This window comes from Filicampus tigris, chromosome 3 (assembly GCF_054856515.1).
Source record: "Filicampus tigris isolate MCC_2025a chromosome 3, RoL_Ftig_1.0, whole genome shotgun sequence".
Taxonomy (NCBI): Eukaryota; Metazoa; Chordata; class Actinopteri; order Syngnathiformes; family Syngnathidae; genus Filicampus; species Filicampus tigris.
In genome coordinates, this window is record NC_141219.1 from 4,885,009 (window position 1) to 4,908,044 (window position 23,036).

The 23,036-nt window shown below is 41.5% G+C and overlaps 2 protein-coding genes across 2 annotated transcripts; both read right to left on the reverse strand.

The window, feature by feature from the left end:
- Nucleotides 1-796: 796 nt before the first annotated feature.
- LOC147149636 (uncharacterized) lies at nt 797-9,614 on the reverse strand. The gene is made up of 5 exons (XM_086024753.1): nt 9,215-9,614; nt 6,960-7,132; nt 5,318-5,363; nt 3,001-5,180; nt 797-2,877 (listed from the first exon to the last, which is right to left on the reverse strand). Exons 1-5 carry the CDS (start codon nt 9,462-9,464, stop codon nt 922-924), a joined length of 4,605 nt encoding a protein of 1,534 aa, XP_085880879.1. The 5' UTR covers nt 9,465-9,614; the 3' UTR covers nt 797-921.
- Nucleotides 9,615-12,837: 3,223 nt separating this feature from the next.
- Nucleotides 12,838-22,471, reverse strand: LOC147149637 (uncharacterized). The gene is made up of 5 exons (XM_086026070.1): nt 22,353-22,471; nt 19,201-20,108; nt 16,384-16,555; nt 14,650-14,816; nt 12,838-13,899 (listed from the first exon to the last, which is right to left on the reverse strand). The coding sequence occupies exons 1-5, from the start codon at nt 22,372-22,374 to the stop codon at nt 13,744-13,746; spliced, it is 1,425 nt and encodes a 474-aa protein (XP_085882196.1). The 5' UTR covers nt 22,375-22,471; the 3' UTR covers nt 12,838-13,743.
- Between the last annotated feature and the right edge of the window lie 565 nt (nt 22,472-23,036).

Consider the following 23,036-nt stretch of genomic DNA (forward strand, 5'->3'; position numbering starts at 1 on the left):
TTTCATGATGGCTGAATTTGTTGTCTGCATTTAAAGAAGTCCAAAATGTACTTTACAATACGTTCTATGTGGCGCCACTGGTCTAAACACATTATTCTGATAAATACTGCGTTTGTGGAATATCAATTGAGCAGACAAATATACCCGTTTTTATGATATCAGGGGCGGCCATTTTGGCACTTCCTGTCGCCTGCACTTACGTCACAATGTCTAAGTGCTCTGTTTGCCAATGTCACATGACCAAACCCCGAAAAAAAAAGGTAAACCGTGATTGGTCGTTACGTGAGCCTTTAGGCACTGTGATGTCATTTTCCGTTGACAGCAAGTGACAAAATGGCCGCCCCTAGTTTGTTAGTATGTTGTATTGGTGCAGAAACGGACATGTCTACAACAAACTAGTTGGAAAAAAATACAACTCACCTCACTGCTTATTTTGTAGACACAGTGGACCCTGGCACACTTGCGGATCAGCACCCCTGGATTCGCATTTTCCCTTTTTCAATATATATTTTTTGGATGTTGGTACCCCCTATTCACCCCCCATGTTCTTGTGGAAAGTGATATCGAATGATTGGCAGTGTTTCTTGAAGAACTGTTTGGGTTTAACTTTAAATGCAGGGAGGTGCAAAAGTAAATAGTATAAAAATATAGAGAAAACATACAATATCTATATTTTATTATACAAAATAAAAATATATATACATAATGTACACTACTGTATATCTACTTTTGCACCCACCCGATGTATTTCCCTATACACTTCATTTATATACAGATTTACACCATTCGCAGGGCATAACTACACAAGACAAATTATTTTTTTTATTTCATTGTACATATCTACAGAATTAATAATACAAAACCTGTCACAAGCGACATTTCTATACTGAAAGAAATATGACAAACCTCGCAGGCTTTCTCTCACTGATCCTTATGTACATTTTTAACATGCTTTTTCAGGTGTCCAGACTGCGTAAAGTGTTTGGGGCAATGTGGGCAAGAATGTGGTTTCTCTCCCGTATGGATATACTTATGTCTTTTCAGGTTGTTCTGGTCTAAAAATCCTTTGCCACAATACGGGCACCAGTGTCTTTTCTCGCCACGGTGCCACCTCAGATGCACATTTAGTTCAGCGCCCCTCATAAACTTCTTTTCACATAAATGGCAGTGGAACGGTCTCTCCCCCGTATGGACCCGTATGTGGGTCTCCACATCTCGCTTTGTGAAGAACGCCTTGCTGCAGATCTGGCAGACAAAGGGCTTGATTTTCCCGTGCACCATCAGGACGTGTTTGGTGAGGCCGAAGCCATAGACGAAACCCTTGCCACACTGCTGGCAAACATGCGTCCTACCGTTGCGATGCACTCTGGTGTGCCGTTTAAGACCTCTGCGGTCAGGAAAGCTCTTGGCGCAGAGAGTGCAAGAGAACGGTCTGTGCCCGGTATGGAGACTGACGTGACTCTCGAGCGCCGTACTGCTGCTAAGGACACGGCCGCAGTGCCCACACTGGTTCTTAAGCAGCTGCGCGCCGCTGGCAGATCGAGACCTCAGGGCTGCTTTGGCTTTTGTCGCTTTCCTTGCTCGCACTTTTGGAGAAGTGCGCACACTTTCAGAAGTAGATTTGTTTCCCGTTTTATTGCCGGCATGGCGGTTAATTCGATTTGATGTGGTTTGTTTCATTTTTGCCACGAGGTTAGCTTTGGCTAATTTCTTTGCGTTCTGTGCTTTCTGATTTTTTTTAACAGTCGACTTTTGATTTAATGGTGATTTCTTAGCAGTACTTTCGCCGGTTTTACTTGAACCGGCAACAATTATGGACGATTTCGGGGACCGAGCGCTTGGGGAACCACTTTTGCCCAATAATGAATTTGATTTTCCTTTTGAGGTTTGCATTTCAGGAATGGTGCAAATCCAAAGAGGTTCACTGTATGAGGTTTTAGGAATGGGAACATTTTTAATGACCCTGGACTCATTCTGCCTGACGGGTGGTAATTGGGACTTTTTAGGGTTAGTTAATATTTTCCTTGGAGGAGAAGGAGACGTATTTTTATGGGTAGACGGATTTTGCGGGAAATCTAAATGGGTCTTTTTAACACAAGCAGTTTTCTTAGGGAAAAGACACTGTTCAGGACTCTTAGATGTGAATTTAGATTTTAAAGGAGTCACGGTATCTTTAGTTGTATTTGACCATAGACACACATTAGCAGCTTTCAACTTGTTTGCCCTAACCTCCCCTTCATTTGTGCCCGGCTTTCCAGTTCCTAGTTTCCAGCTTGCACTACCTGCAGCTACAAAAGGCTTTTCAGAGTTTATTGGAATGCGTTCATTACCCTTTCCCATTTTGAGACTGCCAGACTCCGATGCATGTTTTGGTGGGATTACACGGCTGACGTTTATTTGAGCGCGTGGCAGTGAGGCGATAACTGAAGTGATGTCTGTCGTGTCTTTTAGAGGTAACCTTTTCAAACGTACAACAGGGTTTCGGGGTCTAACAGAATCTGTCTTCAGTTCAGTGCAACTGATATTTGTACTCTTTCTTGGACTCTTGAGACTTATTTGGGAAAGCCCCGTTTCTTTTAGTGGCCCTGTGGGACTCAAGGGAATGGCTGTATTTGTGGAAACTGAAATGGGCTTGTGGGTAGAAACTTGTTCAGTGGTACTAACGTTCTCTAGTCTGGGTTTCTTTGGGCTTTCGGGGTCACACGGCTTGTCTGTATGTGGTTCTGCATTTGTTTTGGTTCTTTTAGTCCGAGAGTATGTTTTGAGGTGGATTCCAAGACGGGCAACGATGGATTTTTTGTGCAACTTTTTCCAGACATCCGTAGTGGTCCTTTCATTGCATGAACTTTGGGCATCTGCCGACTCATTTGTCGATATCTACAAAATAAAGCGTTTTATTCAGGTTTTGCATCATGAAGGAACACAATCTATCAATTTCAGCTAGATTGTATTAGCCGTTGAAAATATTTGAAGACCAAAGGGTAGTAACTTCTACATTACCTTTTCAGCATCTTGGATTACAGGTGACACCGCCAACTGTGCAGGGAGCTGAGTTTTGGTCGATTGTAAACGAGCTTCAGGTAAATCCTTGGTGATGGGGGTTAAGTGCAGCGGGGCAGTCGAAAAGTCATTTGGTGAAACAAAATCGTGCTCTGCGGTGTCGTTTATATCCTCATCCAGAGTGCAAGTTTGCCGCGCTTGGTCCGATACGGCAGAAAACTCAGCCTTGACACAGTCCGTTGTTGTTTTCTCCAAGACTGATTCAGGCACACGGGAAGGTGTACAAGGCGACAAACCAGTGGCTGGTTCCTCTCCCAGAACGGAGCAGGGTGATGATGCCTTCTCTAATATCGAAGGGGTCTTTATAATTTCAGCAACGGTTTCTTTGAAATTGAGACACAGGCTGGTTGATGGCGGAGTCACTTCTGATGGACAGAGTGTTGATTTTGATGCCTGGTAATTGCTCAAAGACGAGGCCCTGTCTGGTGGGGCAACTCCAGATTCCCTTTCATGACCAAATAGCTGTGAAACCAAAAATGATCCAGTGGGAGATGCCACATTTGGCAGCCTTTTTAGTCTGATTACTGGGACTAGTTGAGAAGACTTTATCGGTACACTCTCAGTTGGCAATGCTGCCGCTTGTTCACCGGGAGTTGTTTCTAAACATTCACAAATGCCCGACTGCTGTGACGAAAATTCCAGTTGCGGGGATGGCAACGGGGATACAATAAATGGTGTCTGGTCAGTCGCCAGCGGCGTTTCCTTTTCATCTGAAACCACGCGAGCACCCGTGCTTGGGTGCTGCGGTGAGGACGCCATAGTGACACCTGGTCCAACTGAATTCTGTATCTCAGACAGTTTCAGCTTGCTTGTCACGACATCTATAGCTTTACGAATTGGTAATTTCATTTTTTTTCTCCGCATCAAGTCTGACCTTTGTTCTGGTGAAGTGACTGCTGTGTCAGACGTGTCAAGGGTAGCGGTTGCTGTGGAGGTGACATCATTTTTCCTTTGAGAAAGTCCTGACGATGAAGACGGTACAGGTGTACGCTTATTCTGGACAGTACCAACCAATGACAAGACAGCTGAAGTCTGGTTTGGGGACAGTGGGGCAATGGGACATTGTGGATGAGTGGATGGTGATTTGGAACAGACTTTTTGGGGGACGGCGGGGTCTGAGACTCTCTTCGTCTCTAACGGTTCTGCTAACATACTCTGAGTATGGGGAGCGCACTGCTCAAGTGATTTACTTGCTGTAGCAGTCAATGATAATGTAGATGTCTTGTCAGAAGAACCAACACCGTGTTTTTGTTGGTGCTCTGTCGAAACTCCAATGTGGGTCTGATAATTGCTGGATTCTGTTGTAGAAGTGACCAAAAGCGTCTCGTTTGTTGAGACCATTTCTGCGCCTTTGACACTTACTTTGGCGGTCGGTGGTGACTGCGAGGGAAAAACTTGAGGAGGTAAGGGAGACTGGACCACAGGTGGTGAACTACACCACCCTCGGTCTGTTGGCTTGTCCGGCAGGGAGGTTCGATTCTTTGACTGAGCCATTGCTTCAATGAGTAGCATTGCATCCTGCACCAATACAGAGCTGCTACGTATCCCAAGTGTATGCGACAGTACTTGTGGTGAGGAAGTGATTAGGTCGGGACCGTCAGCACCAGTCGAAGGTAACACAAATGTTTTCTTCACGGTCTCTGACAAGGGTTTCACTTTCTCCGAGCGCTGCTTTCTTTCGTCACTGTTTTTGTTTACTTGAGCTTCCGTTTCACGCTCAGTCTTGCCTTCCATCAAGCTACATTTTCTTTTTTCTTCTTCAAGTGGTTTGTTCAGCTGCGTTGACTCAATGTCTGGCCCCTTTGCATGTTCCTGTACTTGTGTTGCACTGAAAGATGGTAGCCCAGATTGAACCTGCGATATCTTCAACTCTTGGGTCCCCGATTCAGCTAATATTTGACCAGCATTGGATTCCACTTTCACATTGTCACTAGTGGTAGTAAGTGAGAAAAGATAATTCACTGGCGCTAATGACTGATTCTGTGGCTCATGTAAATTTTGATCCTCTTGCAAACTGGGGTGCACTGTGGTCACTTGAGTGCCGTGGCTTTTACTGAGCTCTTGATTTGAACGTTGCTGGTCAATCTCGGGGCCGTTGGTTTCATTTCCACAAGCAGAGGCTGGTGTTGGATCGAAGAGAAGTGAGGGGGGATTAACAAAAGAGAATTATGATTGACAACAATTACATTTTGTAAACCTTTTTCAAGTATAACTTCAAAATGTGTGTTAATATTTTCAGTCTCTTTTTACTTCTCACCTGCAACTGCACACATGTTTCTGCTGACTGCAGTGGATTCGGAATCCTTTGAAATAAACAGGAGGGGGGAAAAAATACATAATTTTATAGTAATAAACTCAACAAAAGTTAGTCATGTAATTTTATTCGTACAGTGCCAATTTACAACAGAAGTAAGGATAGAGAAGCTGAAGCCATTTTTAAGGTGTATGGAAATGAAAAGGCTTTTAATACCTCATGTTCGAAGGTTGATGAGCTGTCAAACTCCTAAACATCAAGTGTTTAAATGTTTGGGTACCATTACTCCTGTCAAGATTACAAGTAGACAAAAGGCACCACGGGGAAATGAAAATTTCTGGAGAGCCCCACATCAAACCTACGCCAAAATGATATGCGCCTAAACGCAGATTCAGGCAAAATTTCAGTCTTCTTTCTGCTGCATCTGAGTGCCGCTGATCCAGTCAACTTTGTGATCTTATCACAGAGGTTAAAATAGTGGGTGTGACTCTGGCACTGCTCTAAACTGGTTCAAGTCCTATCTCGAAGAAAGGAAGTACTTTGCTGAAATTGGTTTGTCAGGCCAAATGTTCCTCAGGGGTCAATCCCGGGACCCCTACAATATTGTTGAATTCTTACATGCTTCCTTTAGGCCTGGTATAGGCCGCTGTAAAGTGTCCTACCACAACCACGCAGATGATATTCGGATCTGTGTGTCACTGGTGGCAGGTGGACATGCGACTGTAGATTTAATCTGTCACAGCATTAAACAGATCAATGCATTGATGCAAAACAATTTTCTTTAGCTAAATTCCAACAAAACTGAAATTTTGGTTTGTCACCCACAGAAAAAAACAGAAAGTGTTATCAGTCACCCTGAGACTCGCGCTCTAAAACATCGAGGGCGTTAGGCGTTATATTGGACTCAGACCAGAGCTTCAAGAGCGACATTAAATCAATAATACCATCAGCCTTTTACCATCTGAAAACATTGCCAAAATCACAGGAATACTGTCTTAAACCTGCCTTTAAGAGACTAATCCATACGTTTGTCTCCAGCAGGTTAGATAAACTATTGTAACGCTCAGATTACCATGCACGCTAAACGATCTATACAAGAATTGCAGTACATCCAGAATTCTGCAGCTCAGGTCCCGACTATAACCAGGAAATATGAACATATTCGCCCAGTGCTCAGGTCTCCACACTGGTTTCCAGTCGCCCAGACAATACACTTCAAAACTGTTTTGCCTGAGTACAAGACTCTTCACGTTCTAGCGCTAAAGTACATCGCTCATATGTTAAAGCCGTATGAAACTTCTCAAATTCTCTTTTACCATAAGGTTTGAAAAAATTTGAAAAAAATATAAATAAGATCCTGGGACTGAATGGCTGGACTGTGAAAACACAAGTAAATTCGCCAATGGCAGTGAATGAGTTAATTTATTGAATTCATGATTACGGTAGTTTTGTGGAAGAACTATTTGCCTTGTTGTCATTTTAAGTAAATGTAAAGTACTTTTAATTGTTTTGATTTGTTTTACACAATAACTTGCCTTATCGTGACTACTGTAAAGAGGTGCACTGATGGCTTGTATGGTAGACATATCAATTGAACATATGAACAAGTTGTAGACTTTTTGACTACCAATACACACACACACACCTCATGGTTTGGAAGTGAAACGGTCAGGTTTGGAGTTCCTTCTTTTTCAGTAGCACAGACTTGGTCGTTTACCAGGATGTACACCATTTCTTGTTCGTTGCATTGCTTGCCTTGTTGATCTATGCTTTGTCCCACTGGTTGCTCAATCAGCAAAAGATGGCAAGGAAGAAGATCTGCAAACATTTGCACAAAGTCAAACTAACATATTGAAATGCATTTATTATATGCAGTGCAGGGCATCCATCACTGAGACCATTAGGTATCTTGACACTATGCCAACAGTACATTCATGATATGTAATGCGGCTGAAAAATTAATCAAATTCAAATTGACATCGCAATGTAGAAGAATGCAATTTTAAAATTGCAAAGGCTGCAATTTAGAAAATAAAAAACCCTCATTTCCGTTGTTGAGTAGGCTTTATTTGTTTGAATAATTATGTGTATTTAATGAATTAATTACTTAATTCCAGGGCTGTCACGATATCCAAATGTCATGATACGATAATATCACGATTTGAACCTCACGATACGACAATTATCACGATATTGTGGGGAGGTTGGCGATATATAAAAAGCTCATGATACAGTATAAAAGCTCACAACATTGTTAAAAAAAAGAAGCTCTTATTTAAAAAAAAGAACATCACAATATTCTGTTTTGTACATAACAGCATTCATAAAGAAATAGGCTTGGCCAGTCATGCACTCCTATTGGCGATTAGCGTGGGTCTTGAACATAGGTGGCATCAAATTAAACTACACTGATAAACTAACCACCAGAGGGTGCTGGAACTGCACAAATGGAAAACAACTTGGGCTTTGAAACTGATTTGCTGCTATTAATATCGTGACATGACGATGACGATATATCAAGGCAATTTTTATACCGCGATATCACGATATTGCAGATATTGTGACATCCCTACGTAATTCATATATAGAGTAATTTATTGCTTGTGTTTGTTAAAAAATACCCAGGAAAAGGACCTGGGGAAAAAAAATCCCATATTGAATCGTAATCGCAATATCGGACGCATGGGACTGCCAACGTGGAATAAACATTTTTGACTGGGCCATGTCGTTCGAACGTACTTTCAAAATCGTTCGAACGTATCGATAAAGTCGTTACAATGTATCAATAAAGAAATAATTACTCATTAAATAGAAACTAATTTTGTCATCACATCCAGCAAGTCTTTCTATCAAAAAGTTAATTTTTATTTGTAGTAGTTATTTTGCCGTGACCGGCAACTCCCCACCTTGCGTTATTTTTGTCGTGAATCGCGCGAGACCTCAAAGGACAAATTCTGCGCCGGTGAAAGTGTGTCAACTCGAGGCGTGGTGCGTAGAGAGGTCCCGCCGGAGGCGATACTTGACTGCAGCATGTCACGGGTTCAAGTACCATTCAGTACCTTTTTCTAAAAATTGTGAACTGTTATGCAGGTGAACAACTTCGATGTAGCTAGTGAAACACAAAAATAATTGGCAAAATGATTTGGGCCCCACAAAAATAAAAAAAGGTTATGGATGAGGTTGCGGTTAGAATTAAGAAACGTTCAGGAGTTTAACCTATGTACGTATATATTTTAAAAAAACAACGTTGAGGCGAGGTTATGATTAAGAAACACAAAATTACTGGACTGCCGTTGCCCTAACGGCCACAGTTGAAATCGGGAGCCTGTTGAACGACTCACGGAAAGCCCAGAATTCTTCGCTTCGGCGATTGACCAATCAGAGCCGTTCACACGGCAAAAGAACACTAGCAGGAGAGTTGCCGGTCACGGCAAAAATAACCGCGGCCAGTTACTTTCTTTCTATAACGAGTTCGTTTCTTCGTTGAATTTAATATCTCAAGCACTGCGGCGTCCCAGAAAGCAGCTTCTGGGACAGAGCAGTGCATGTAATCCTGAGTGAGATCAGCATTTCCAGGAAATCGCGGTCGCGCAAATGACTATATGTGCACATTGTACACAACAGTATTCATGCCATGAATATGGACACAAACTATGAACTTCATGGTGTTGTTTTTATAACTTTTGGAATAATGGGGGGAAATGTTGCTTGAGACCGGCGCTGTCGTATTTCTCCAAGACGCAATACATTGCACCGACAAGGAATATAACGTCACGGGTGTGGGGTGATGTACTACTATTACCTAACAAAAACCGTGTTCTAACACAATTTAGATAGCTGTAAAATAAAAGACCATTCGGTCTCGTTGTGGGTCGAACAAAACCATCCAAACACACTCACCACATTGCACGGCCGTATCCTGGATCCTTGGACGGCCACTTTGTCCGGACTCAATGAGGGCAAATGGTTTCGCATCCGCTATTTGTCTGCATGTGGTTTTCAGGGCCTCGTTCTCCGTCTTCACCTTTGATAATTCCGCCTTTAATTCGTCAACCACCGTTTCAAAAAGTTTGGTCGTTTCTGCGACAGTACTTTTCACCAGACCGTCCATAAAACAGGCATACTTCGCTTGAAAATCGTCCGTTGACATGGTGGTCTGTTCTCTTTCACCTTAAATTACGAAAACGGGGTCTGCTTGGAACAGTTCGCTACGTTGAAACATGGCGTGAACACAGTCGGCCGTCTTCAACATGGCTGCCATGCACGTCACCGCGATGCGCGCGAACGTGTTACGTCACATTTGCGCTTTTGTTTATGGCCGCTAGATGGCGCATTGCCGCCATTTACCCTGTTGAAGCGAGTAGCCCAGGCTGCAAATCGCGGTTCAAGGCGTGGCTCATCATGGGGTGGGCCTAAACGTTTGACTCCGCTCACATGAATTTTAAGCGCCTTCTTTATTCTTTTTTGTTAAACTCCCTTGGTGGTTTTAACCCTGTTTTATGACGCCATGCTTTTACTCTTTAACAGTTCATTGAACATAGATAATTACAAACTCTCAACCCATAGTCAGTCAGGGCGGAGCTATGAACTTTTGGACGGAAGTGGTCGAAACGGCCATTTGACGTCCATTCAGGGTGAACACTGGTTGTAGAGCCACGAAAGCGTGTAAAACGTATTTAGGGGCCCTGAAAATGGGGGAGTTGATGTTGGTTCTGAGTGTCTAGGCCATTAGGTTCAAAAGTTGTAGTTAAAAGACGTCCTCCACATAGAAATGAGTGGGATATGTAGTACCACATGTCCCCAGCAGAGGACATACTCCCTGTATGGTTGAGGTTAGTATTTGGGTTTCAGTCGGTTGATAGTTACTAATTGTCAATATGAAATTATGTGTTTTAAAATGTGACGTAATAAGACGGCGCACCATTAAAACCGCCAAATAAATAGATGAGCACACACAATAAAGCAACTGTGATGTCATTTTCAGTCGACAGAAGTGATAGCTGAAAAACGTTGAAAATGGGTGGATTAACTCTTATTCAACAACCGGAATATTTATCAGAATGCCTTCTTTTCAACAAGTGGGTCTGCATAGAATTTATTCTTGAAAAAAATATGTTTGGGTTAACTTCCCCTTTAAAGAGGAAGAGGAGGATCAGCGGAAACTTGAAAACACACACAGCAACACACACTAGGAGAAACCTTTTGCCTGCGCAGTTTGTGGTCAAAGATTCTCTGTGAAGGAATACTTAAAGTGGAAATCAACCCAAACATATTTTTGTTCCAGAATATGTTCCCAGCAGGCCCAACTAGTTGAAACACGGCATTCTGATTAATATTGCGTTTGTGGAATATGAGTTAAGCAGCAAAATCCAACCCTTTTTAGCTATCTCCGGGGGCAGCCATTTTGTCACTTCTGTCGACTGAAAAGGACTCACGTAACGACCAATCACGGCTCAGCTTCAGAAAACAGGCCAGTCGTGATTGGTCGTTCCGTGAGCACGAGTAGTTGCGATGTCATTTTCAGTCGAGAGAAGTGACAAAATGGCCGCCCCCTGAGATGGCTAAAAATGGGTGGATTTTGCTGCCTAACTCATATTTCATATTAATCAGAATGCCTTGTTTCAACTAGTGGGCTTGCATAGAACATACTGTATTCTTGAAAAAAATATGTTCGTGTTGACTTCCACTTTAACGACATCCAAAAGACCATATACCGGGGAGAAACATTTTACATGCTCAGTTTGTGATAAAAGATTCTATGTGAAGGTACTTTTGGAAGACCATACAAAAACACACTGGAGAGAAACCTTTTGCCTGCCCAGTTTGTGGTAAAAGCTTTGCTTCATAGGCAAATTTTGCAACACACACAAGAACACACGAGAAACCTTTTGTCTGCTCAATTTGTGGTCAAAGATTCTCTTTAAGGGGAAATTTAGGAATATACACAAGAACACACACTGGGAAGAAACCATACTGTATAATAGTCATAATAAATGAAGGTATACAATCCATGTTATTTATTGTCTTGTAATCTATTGCTTCCATGAATTATACATAAATAAAAACTGATGTACCCTGAGAGATGTGCATTATTTAAAGGTTAAACCATGGATGCATGACTATGCAGTGGTTGAAGCTTGAAAGCTCATATTGGTTAACTGTCAACTCACATCTTAGCTTCTAGTTTTTTGTTTTGCCAGTCCTCTCGATACGAAGGCGGGGAAAAACAAATACACAAGGCCTCGAGGCTTCAACCCGATTAGCTTCAACAAGTGACACATGGACAAGCCAGCGTGATGTGATCAATAAGAAAAGGTTGCAGTTATTTGTGGGTTATGACTCAGACTCAGATATCACTGACTGATCATTTCGTACATGTGACAAATTCAGGAAATGTTCTAAGAGCGAAAATTGGAGCCAGTGAGAACAAGAAACAGGAAGTCTGGTCACGGTTCAGAACATATACTGTAGATATGACCTCGGAATTTATTTAGACTAAAGCAAGGGAGTGCGGCTGAAAAATGTAGCTGAACAATCAGAAGCAGAATCTTTTTTTTTAAATTTTGTTTATTTTTAGCCTTGAGGACCAACGTCTTGCAAACATTTGGGAAATGAGCTAAACGAAGTCAGAGTCAGGGCATGTTTACGGCTACAAATTTCACAAAAATCAACTCATTCAAATTGTAAATATTATACCATCAAATGGTTTCCTGCATCTCATTCAAAATATCCAAATTAATCGTCCGGCTTTAAGAAAAAAAAAAGTTCTGATTATTTGATCAGTCATATCATCATTTCCTAACGTTTACTCATACCACCGTTAAAAACAAAACACACAAAATTTCCTATTTTAGCTTCCACTCTTTCAGTACGATGGCAGCAGAGGACACTTGAATGTACCAACTAATGAAGTGTTTCACATTACGCCGGATTTAAATAACATGGCATATTACACACCACACGGAAATGTCACCATTTCACGTGGTGGCTGATGTGTTATGACATCCTACTGCCCCAGGATGGAGATTACATCACAGCTGCGCTCTATTTTTAAATACAGTCAACAATGTGAACTGCAAACAATGACAGAAATAATATGGGGATGAAGAAGATCATTTTAACAGGAGGACGTGTTAATTTTCTGTTCTGTGGAAAGGGGTTAGCTGTAGATTATTAGATCATGTGCTTGTATAGCGCAAAAATGACAGATATTGAGACAAAAATGATACATTGTAAGTAAAAAAAAAAAGACACTGTATGAAGCCCCAAATTTCTTAATTTGTGGCAAAATGTGTTTATTTCAGTCTCTCAGTGGTTCTTCTCAAGAGCAAGAGCAAAAGCACACGTAGAACAAATTGTATGTATAAACAAAACCAAAATATCGCTAGTGTAGTTTTAAACACCACATTTTAAAATTTAAAGTGTTCAAAAGTTTTGGAAAAATATAATTCATAATGATAGTATCTTTTCAATGGGTTAAAGCTCAATTTAGATTTTTGTTTCTGGGTAAATTACGTTGAAAGTAAATTTTACTGTACAATTACACTGGTGAACAAGTGTTTGAATTAAGGGTTAGGTTCAGCAACAGGTGGCATTTTTTTCTGAAATGTCATAGCTAAAATGACAACACATGGAAAATCTTTATTGTGCAAGCTTTTATAGTTCAAACTTAAAAACAACAAAAAAATGAAAACACCTGAAATACATGATGTGCTAGAAAAAACGTAAAGTCATTTATTAAATCATTGTCAAAAGTACAAATATGGACACATAAAGGAATCTCCACATCAAATTTGTTGTTGACCAGTGCTATTTCATTCTCCAAAAATGTTAATAAATTTGAATTGCATTTATACCAGTTTAAAATTACAAATTGATTTTTTTTTTACATTTGATTTCTTTTTTCTACTTTTATCTTTCTGCACTGTTATAAATGAACATTTATTTTAGCCACATCTTGCAAATGTTGGCTTGGCTCGTGTAAAAGTACAACAAAGTATCACACTGGTACGCACCCCAATCTAATGATGCTAAAAGTAGCTCATAAGCACCTGCTAGTATTCGTGCTGATACATCGCTAACTAGCGACCAGCCTTTAGCATCGTAGCAACTGAACATTGGCATGATTACATCTTGACAAAAAGTATCATCCCTGTAGTAAAGCATCACTAATGTTGTCATACACAATGTAAGACAATAGTTACAAGTGTATGAAAAACATACCGTATTTGGAACAGTGCAATGCAAAAAAAAAAACCTACATTAGCGAGCTAAGCTAACAAGGCAAGCTACTGTATATGCTTCAGGTTGTAACGCTTGTGCAGGCCTATTGCTTTTTGCTTTTGAATGATTTGGAATAGACATTCGTAGACGGACACTTGACAATGAAATCAACAAAACTAGAGCAAATCAATCCATTTCTCTATCAATCACTCCGACTTCATGTCTGAATGGATGGTGTGCCAACGAGCGGTCTCCCCAGGGGCCCGGCTGCACATTTCCTTCCAGTGTCCTCGCCCCGCCTCCGAAACATGGCCACCAATCAGCACGCGGCCCAGAATACTGCTCTTGGTGTAGAGACGACCCTGTGGACAGGAGCAGTAAATTGGAGTGAATCGCATCGCATTACGTCATAAATTCGTATTGACATGTAATTACGCCGGATCCTATCATATCGTAATAGGTGTGAATTGTTTTGTATCACAATTGTGAATGTCATGGTAATTTAAGTGTGTTGTACACTATTATGTTATTTGAGGTAATCGTACGGTGATTGGAGTGTGTTCATTTATCTCGTACTTGGATTTGGATAAAATCACACGGTAATGGGAGAGAATCGCATCATCATTCGAGTGAATGGAATTCTATTTGGGTGAACAGTTTTTCATCGTAATTTGAGTGACTTGGATTATAAATGTAGTCAATTACATCATAATTGGAGATAATAGTTGGAGTGAATTACATCTTAAATGTTGTGAACTGCAACAGGACTTGATCATTTTGCATCAAGAGTTGGAAAGACTCACATTGTGTAGTAATTGGAGCAAAATGTAGTAAATGCATTGCAATTGAAGTGAATTTCCTCTAATCATAATTGATTAATTATTTGGAGTGAATTATATCATAATTGGAATTGATCCCATCGTAATCTGAGCGAGTCATACTGCATTGTAATTGGAGTGAATCGTATTGTATGCTAATCCCGGTGAATTATATCCTAATTGGAGTAAATGACATTACATTTACAGTAAATTGTATTGCATCCTAATTTGAGTGAATCATATTGTAATCGGAGGTAATCGCAGGAGTGGGCTCGTTTTTTTTTCTTCTGGTACCTGCATGACGATGAACTCGAAGAGCAACGGCAGATGAGCGACGTCACCGGGCGGCAAATCGAATAAGAAGGGAGCGTTCCAAACGGGACTCGAACCGCCGGCTGCTTTGGTCTCCTTAGTGCTGATCACTTTGCCGTCATGATGCAAGTTGATGACCACGTAGTGGACTGAGGAGCAAAACATGGCACCGGTATTTGGCATCAGCATTGTCAGTGGTCCAAAATAAATACGGGTTCCTTTTTTTAATCCACTCAAGCGTTCTAATTGGATTGCATAATAATTCAAAAGCAATGTGTCATTTATGGTGGTGACACATTCCTGGAAGCGTGGGGATCTCTGCGGGGGCAACAAAGTGGAATGAATTTGTCCGAAAACGTCAACGCTGGTTTTGTTGTCTCGCTTCTTACGCGCCGGTGAAGCGAGGCTGGAAATGAGATGCCAAGCAGACGTGAGGGGAAACGACATGGCTTCCTAATCCGGTTATACAACAAGAATACAGTTATCACTTTTTAGCGTTTAGATGCTCCGTCTGAGTCTGTAATTTTAGTACAGTAATACCCCGCTCGTCACAAGTTCACCGACGGCTGTCAGTCAGCATGCATCATATCAGAACTGGAGTTAATTGTATTGTAAATGGAGTGGAAAAACATTTCATATGGAAATTGGAATGAATCCAAGCCGTATTGTAATTGGAGTGAAGCATATTATAAATGGAAGGAATCCTATTGTATCATAGTTGAAGTGAATTATAGCGTAACTGGAGTCAAACTTATCGTAAAAGGAGGGAACTCTATAGTTTTCCATCATAATTGAAACTGATGATTATCGTATTGTAATTGGAATGAATCACATCGCTTCTTTAGTGGAGTGATTTGTATTGTATCTCATTGGAACCTGAGTGATTCCAATCATGATCGGAGCAAGGATATTTTAGCTAACGAAAACTGATGAAATAACTCAAACTAAAATTGAAAAAACATTTGCGTTAATGAAATAAATTGAAAGCAAAAATGCTTTTTCAAAACGACAAAAACTAACCGAAACCACATTTTACGTCTGTAAAAGTAACTAAAACTAACTATTGAAAATGGTTGCCCCCTGAGATGGCGAAAAATAGGTGGATTTTGCTATATTCCATAAACACAATAGTAATCAGAATACCGTTTTTCAACTAGTAGGCCTGCTGGGAACATATTGTTGAAAAAAATGTGTTTGGGTTGACTTCACTACTTTAAAGTGAAGTAAGTAAAGTGAGTCAAGTGGAAGTCAACCCAAACATATTTTTTTTCAAGAATATGTTCAATGCAGGCCCACTAGTTGAAACGCGGCGTTCTGATTGATTTTGCGTTTGTGGAATATAAATTAAGCAGTAAAATGCACTCGTTTTAAGCCATCAAGGGGGGCGGCCATTTTGTCTTCTGTCGACTGAAAATGACATCACAACTACTCGGGGCTCAGGGAACGACCAATCACGACTGGCCTGTTTTCTGAATCTGAGCCGTGATTGGTCGTTGTCAGCAGTTGTGATGTCATTTTCAGTCCACAGAAGACAAAATGGCCGCCCCCGTAGATGGCTAAAAACGAGTGAATTAACACTTAGTCCACTAACGCAATATTTATCAGAATGCCCTGTTTCAACTAGGGGGCTTGCACAAAACATATTCTTGAAAAAAAAAATGTTTGGGTTGACTCAAATATCAAATATCATGCCCGTGTTCTGATTTGTGATATTACCTGGGGCTCCGGGGATGCGCGTTAGCTTGGCCAGCTGCTCGGCTTTACGCACCATCACCTTGATGCGGCGGGACGTCGCCTGATGTTGGAGCAGCACAAAGAGTTGGCCCAGTGATGGCGGAGCACACAGCGAGCTCTTCCTGTGCGACCATGTGTCCTGAGAGCTCACACTCTGAGGAACAGCAAGACAGGGACGCCATTTTTATGGTCAAACACACCGTAAGGAGTCTTTGAGTCAGCAGATGTTTTTCTTCATGATCTGTGGCGCAACCACACACCTGGAACGGATACCATTCACTTTATTTCTGAGAGACTTTTGGCTTGTCCCATCAGAGGTCATCGTGCCCCAAAAAGGATCTATCAAGGCTTCTTCTGAAATTACTTATATTCCTAAAACTAACTAATTATTGCTAACATAGCTAACAATTAATATCATACATGAGCTTTTGTGGTTAAATTTAAATGTATTTATTTAACCATTGCTCTACGTCCATACAGAAGAAGGAAGCTCAAACACCCATTTTAGAGAATCATGCTTTCCTAAATTACCGTTTATTTCCGTTATTACGCACTACCGAGAGACCTTTTTTTTTTTAAACTTTTACTCGACAACGTCAACACCTTATATTACAAAAAACTAAAACTAATAATAAAACTAATAAAAATGTAAGTAAAACGAAGCATTTTTGAAAAAAAAAACCTAAGAAAAAATAACAAACCTGCCCTAAAAACAAATTCAATCAAACTGAATTGAAAAAAATGAAAGTCAAAACGAAATAAAAACTATCTATAAGAAAAAAAATCAAAACTATATGATTCATTAATTGTAGGTTAAAAAAAAAACAAAAACAACAAATTAATAAAAAAGCTCGCAAGGGCGGTCGATTGGTGGTGTTAGCATATTAGCCTCGCAGTTTGGAGGTTCAAATGCCGGCTGTGTGAAGTTAGCGGGTTCACTCTGTGCTTCCGTGGGTTTTCTCCGACTACTCTGACTTCCTTCCACATTCTAAAAACATGCATGTTGGGTTCACTCAAGACTTTAAATTGTCCACAGGTATGAATCATCATATGGTTGTTAGCCTGTAATGTGCACTGCAGTTGGCTGGTGACCAATCAAGCATGTACTCTGCCTGCATGGATGGATGGAAGGGTTGCATTGTTTTATTGTGTTTGGATTTCCGCTGAAGAAATCACGACTGTCATGACATGTCTTTTGCGTCACTCGCACGCTGCTTCAAATGCACAGAGCGCATCCGAGTTGAAAAGATCAACTTTGGTCATAAATTGGCGTGTGTGGGCGCCCGGCGTTTACATCACTGCCGCTGCAACTCATGCACACGTCCAAACGCATCAGTCAATTCGGATCGGGAGGGCAAAGCCACGGGCGGGACGGGCTTTCACCAAAATTACACTTGGCTGGACGGTTGTCACAATCTCCTGAGTTATTCATGTCCGCCCTGGCAGACTTCCAGCATGGGCGCCGTCTCAATTTGCTGCTCGTTTTGACCGTGTTGATCTACCGAGTTTACTTTGTGCCCAGGGAAGCAGCAATTGATTTCAAATATCTTCATCGATTTTCAGGGTCAGCCGTGGTGATCTGCTGCACATGTCTTTCTGAATGAAGTTGAAGATTTGGATTTCTTGTGATTCAATGAATTATTGTGTCGTATAAGTGCTCTTTCTGAGAACTGCTTGGTGTCTGTGTTGCATGTTTCTTGACCAAGTCGACATTTCTACAAATGTGTTTTGGATTTTGCTTTCCCGATTCCTGTGAACTAGTATTGAGTCATGATAGCCATTTGGTTTCTTAGAAGACTTTCACATCCTTGGTGCATTTTGTTTTTGATATGCTACTCCAAAATTGACTATACATTTTGAATCATTGAATTCATAGACCTAAAACCGGTTTTGGAGAATTGCTTTGCATTTGCGTTGTACATTTTTAAAAGGTCAAACATTAATTTTCTTAAAAAGGAAGTCAACCCAAACATATTTTTTTCACGAATATGTTCTATGCAGGCCCACTAGTTGAAACAAGGCAATATGATTGATATGGAATATGAGCAGCAAAATCCACCGTTTTTTAGCCATCTCCATTTTGTCACTTCTGTCGACTCAAAATGACATCACAACTACTCAGGGCTCAGATAACGACCAATAACTGCTCACCTGTTCTCTGAAGCTGAGCTATGATTGGTCGCTACTGTGATGTCATTTTCAGTCGACAGAAGTGACAAAATGGCCGCCCCCGGAGATGTCTAAAAACGGGTGTATTAACTCTTATACCACAAACGCAATATTAATCAGAATGCCGTGTTTAGTTTAGTGGGCCTGCATAGAACATATTCTTGAAAAAATATATGTTTGGGTTGACTTCCACGTTAAATGGGAGTATTTTTGTTTCCCGTAAATCACGAAATTCCACTTTAATCTTGGAAGCACTCTTTCTGAGAAATGCAGCACTGTTTATAAGAACTGCTTTTCATCTGCACTGCATTTGTCTTGACAAACTCTTACTATACAAGCTAAAACATGCACAAAGATTTGGGTTTTAAGTGAATTCATATAACTGTGGAAACTACTTCACATTTTTGTTACACGCGCTTGACAAACTCAAAAGTTTCCTGTATAAACTCGGAAAACTCAAATGTTTCCTGTATAAACTCGGAAAAATGTTGCTTCTCTGTGAATCGCTGTACATATTTAGCCTAATAAACTCTTATTTAGGAAAACTTCTTCTTCGCATTTGTGTTGAATTCATATTGACAAACTCAAACACTTACTATAAAAAGATGAAAAAAAATTGCTTGAGCTCACCTTCTTGAGTTTACTTTTGGGAGGGCTGAGCTGCCTCGTGCAGGTTGCCGTTGTGTCTGGCTCCCAGTCCAGGTGCTGGCAGGACAGCTCCACCACGCCCAGCGCCACCTCACGCAGGCCAGAGAAGTCACGGCCGGAGACCTCTAATCTCAGCGTGCATGCCCGCAGCCTCTCCAAGGAGCCCGCTTGAAGCGCCACGCTCTGACTTTGCAACTCCGGGCTGAAACTGCGGCGTCGGGATGCCACCTGGCACGGTACTGGGCACAGTGGAGGCAGGCTAGCCCGCACCAGAACCCTTTTACCGCGCCTCCTGCCGGACACCCCCAGGATGTTGACCACCAGGGTACCACTTGGGGAGTAGAGCAGGGAGAAGTGGAGCAATGGGGCCGGCTTGGCGGTGACGGAGGACGTGATGGAGCCGTATTGCGATGGAGAGAGCGCAGCCTGGTGGCTAAAACTTTCCCCGCTCACGGTGCTGCGTCGACCCTTCACCCAACGAGATTTGGGAACCAGCTTCGTGAGCGAGGGCAAGGAGGCCCGGCTGTGGCTCGGATCCTTACGGGACGACAAAGGAACGAGCGGCGAACTGAGGCGGCGTAGTGGAGACGAGCCCCTGGAATCGAACGGGAGATCGCTGAGGTCGTCCTCGGATGGGGATGAGCTGCTTTTCGAGGACGTCAAGTCCAGAACGTCGCCGTCCAGTTCTTCGTACTGTTGCCGGACGGGCCGCGTGCAGAGCGCCGGCGTCACGGTCACGGTCACTCGCTCGTTGGGATGAGGGCACGAAACGCCCGCCTCCTTGTCCTCTGAGGGCACGCTCTTCTTTGGCCTGCAGTAGAGGATGAAGGCGAGCACCACGCAGTAGCAGAAGACGGCAAGGAGCACGGCCAGCAGGACCTGCAGGTGAACTGGAGGCAACAATAGTTTTTTTTTCTGAGAACTCGTCGCATCTGTGTTTCATTTTTCTTGACAAACTCAAATGTTTACTGCGGGTGAAATTGTTCATCTATTGTTGTTTAACACTATTTCAGTGAACTGTCAAACTGCGTTGCACTTTTTTTGACACTTTCAGACAGTTTCTGTTTAAAGGGGAAGTCAACCCAAACATATTTTTTTCAAGAATATGTTCTATGCAAGCCCACTACTTGAAACAAGGCATTCTGATAAGTCTTGCGTTTGTGAAATATGAGTTAATCCACTCGTTTTTAGCCATCTCTGGGGACGGCCATTTTGTCACTTGTCGACTGAAAATGACATCAAAACTACTCAGGTCTCAGGTAACGACCAATCACGGCCGACCTGTTTTCTGAAGCTGAGTGTGATTGGTCGTTACCTGAGCCCTGAGTAGTTGTGATGTTATTTTCAGTCCACAGAAGTGACAAAATGGCCGCCCCCAGAGATGGCTAAAAACGAGTGGATTTTGCTGCTTAACTCATATTCCACAAACACAATATTAATCAGAATGCTGTGTTTCAACTAACGGGCCTGCTGGAAACATATTCTTGAAACAAAAAATGTTTGGGTTGATTTTTTCTTCAAACCGAAAAAGGGTTATACATTTTGCTTTCCTGTACTCACTAAACTATTATTTAGTCGTCTAAGAGCTGTTTCTGAGACTGGACTCACGTCTATGTTGCAATTTTCGTCAACTGAAATATACTTGAAGATTTTGTTTACCTGCAAAATCCATGACATAATCATATGAACACCGTTTCTGAGAAATCTGTACACCCAAAAAATTCAAATCGCAAAAGTAAAAATTGAAAAATGGGTGAACACTTTGCTTTTCTGCGAATCCCTGAATTAATTTTTAGTCATGACCACAGTATTTCACATCTGTGTCGCATTTTTCTTGACAAACTCAACGTTTACTAAATTTGGTTTTCATGTGACTAAGTTTTGGAGAATTGCTTTCCCTTTCTCTTCCGTTTTTATTGACAAAACTCAAACATTCACCACATACACTGAAGCAAGCTTGCGGATGTTGCGGACTGGTGACAGCGAGGACCAAACCAGGTCAGGGACCAGACTGAAATATTGAAGAGGCCTAAATGAGTTCCAGTCATCTTAATGAGATCAATGAGGAAATGTCCCTCATTCTTCACAATGGCGAACGACAGCGTCACGGTCCAAAAGCCAGACAGAGGCCATGTTAAATTTCCTGACAGTCAGACCGCAAGTGTCCTCATAGGATATTATTATGACAGGATTTCATTTAGATTTCCAATCAGCAAGCGACCACAATCTTGGAAACAACAATGGAGACACCATTTTGTGGAAGATCTGTATTAAAGGGCCTGAAGAGATATGATTCCCTTTCAGACTGCCGTTAAAATCCGAGAGACGGGGCTTACTTTGCTCCATATTTTTAAAACTTTGATGATCTTGTAGCTGGCGTTTATGCAGCCCTGCTGCACGCAGTCAATAATCTTGAATGGATGTGGCAAAGTGAAGAGATTTGTGAAGATGCCTTGCTCATTTGCTCCAAGTCACAACTCATGGGATTAATACTGAACTATTTTTTTGTGATTGTTTTATGTTATTCTAAAACAATTTTCTGAATACAATTTAATAATACGATGGGCACATCCAAAATGGTGGACACGGGCCCAAAAAGGAAAAGAAAAACGGGCTTACTTTTAAATGTCCAAAGGGTTTATGGCTCCCGTGGTTTCTTTTAAAGAGTTGCCAACCACAATATAATATTTCCCTCCTCACTTGCTGTACGTTGATTATGCCAGCTACAGTCAAGTAAGGCTTATGCCACCAAATATTAAATGGGATTGACATTTTAATAATGTCTGTTCCAATACTTTTGCTCACTTGACAAGTGGGTGGCTCCAGACAAAATGTGATCTGTCCAGAGTTGTTTCACATATCTAGATGTAAATAATAAAAGATGGAATTCGCTGGAATTCTGAGCTTTTGTCTCATAGTCATCTTTTGATCTGATGCCCATTGCGATGATCTGATACGGTCACACATTTTGTCTCAGGAATTCAGCACGCAGTCGATACTTATCATCAGAGAGGCCACGGTTAGTTAATATTTTGTCTGAAGATCGATGATAAAAAGAGAAATCCTGTAGCTACAAAGTGCTATTTTTAATGATACAAAATAATTATAAAAAATAAGCAGAAAATGCCTCTTACCTGGCAGGATATAGTGCGACATGATTGCGTCCGCCGCTCTGCAGTGTGTGGAGTCAGAGTGAGCCCACTACCATCATCATCATCATCATCATCATGCCCCCCTACACACACACCCTGGCTGACTGAGCTTGGATTTATTCCACCGATGCACTGCAGCCCTGACTGACTGCTCAGCACCCACACTTCCTGATTGCCTTTTTTTGTATCCCATCCATTTACTTGCTGTGATTGTACAGTACATAATGAAATGAGCTGTGAATGTCTGCAAAGAATTTAAGTCCCTCCTGGGATCAATAATTCAGCTAATTGACGCACCCCGTTCTTATTTGAGAATTAAATGCTAATTGTTTAGACAAGGGGCGTTGCCATTGAGTGTTTTTATTAGTGCAGAAGCTTGTTTAATGTTATGTTAAATATTGCATTATTATCTTTGTACTGGCTCATCTTTTTAAAAAAAAAAAAATTGGATCTCATTAGATGCAATGAAATCGGCCAGAGAGAAAAGAATAAGACGGTCGTAGAGTGCCATCTGTTGGGACGAGGTATGTACTGTACTTCAGAATGCATGTGTGGGCAAAAGAAGCTCAAGGGTCTATCCATCCATCCATCCATCCCGCTTATCCTCACAAGGGTGGCGGGGCGTGCTGGAGCCTATGCTCAAGGGTCCATTTGTATTTAAAACGA

Coding starts and splice junctions, on each gene's coding strand:
- LOC147149636 (XM_086024753.1), bottom strand. CDS start 9,464: ATGTCAACGGACGATTTTCAAGCGAAGTATGCCTGTTTTATGGACGGT. Junction 5,364..6,959: donor TTTCACTTCCAAACCATGAG/GTGTGTGTGTGT, acceptor TTTATTTCAAAG/GATTCCGAATCCACTGCAGT. Junction 2,878..3,000: donor TAATCCAAGATGCTGAAAAG/GTAATGTAGAAG, acceptor TTTATTTTGTAG/ATATCGACAAATGAGTCGGC.
- LOC147149637 (XM_086026070.1), bottom strand. CDS start 22,374: ATGTCGCACTATATCCTGCCAG. Junction 16,556..19,200: donor CCAAAAGTAAACTCAAGAAG/GTGAGCTCAAGC, acceptor GCTGTTCCTCAG/AGTGTGAGCTCTCAGGACAC. Junction 14,817..16,383: donor GCGCATCCCCGGAGCCCCAG/GTAATATCACAA, acceptor TTTGCTCCTCAG/TCCACTACGTGGTCATCAAC.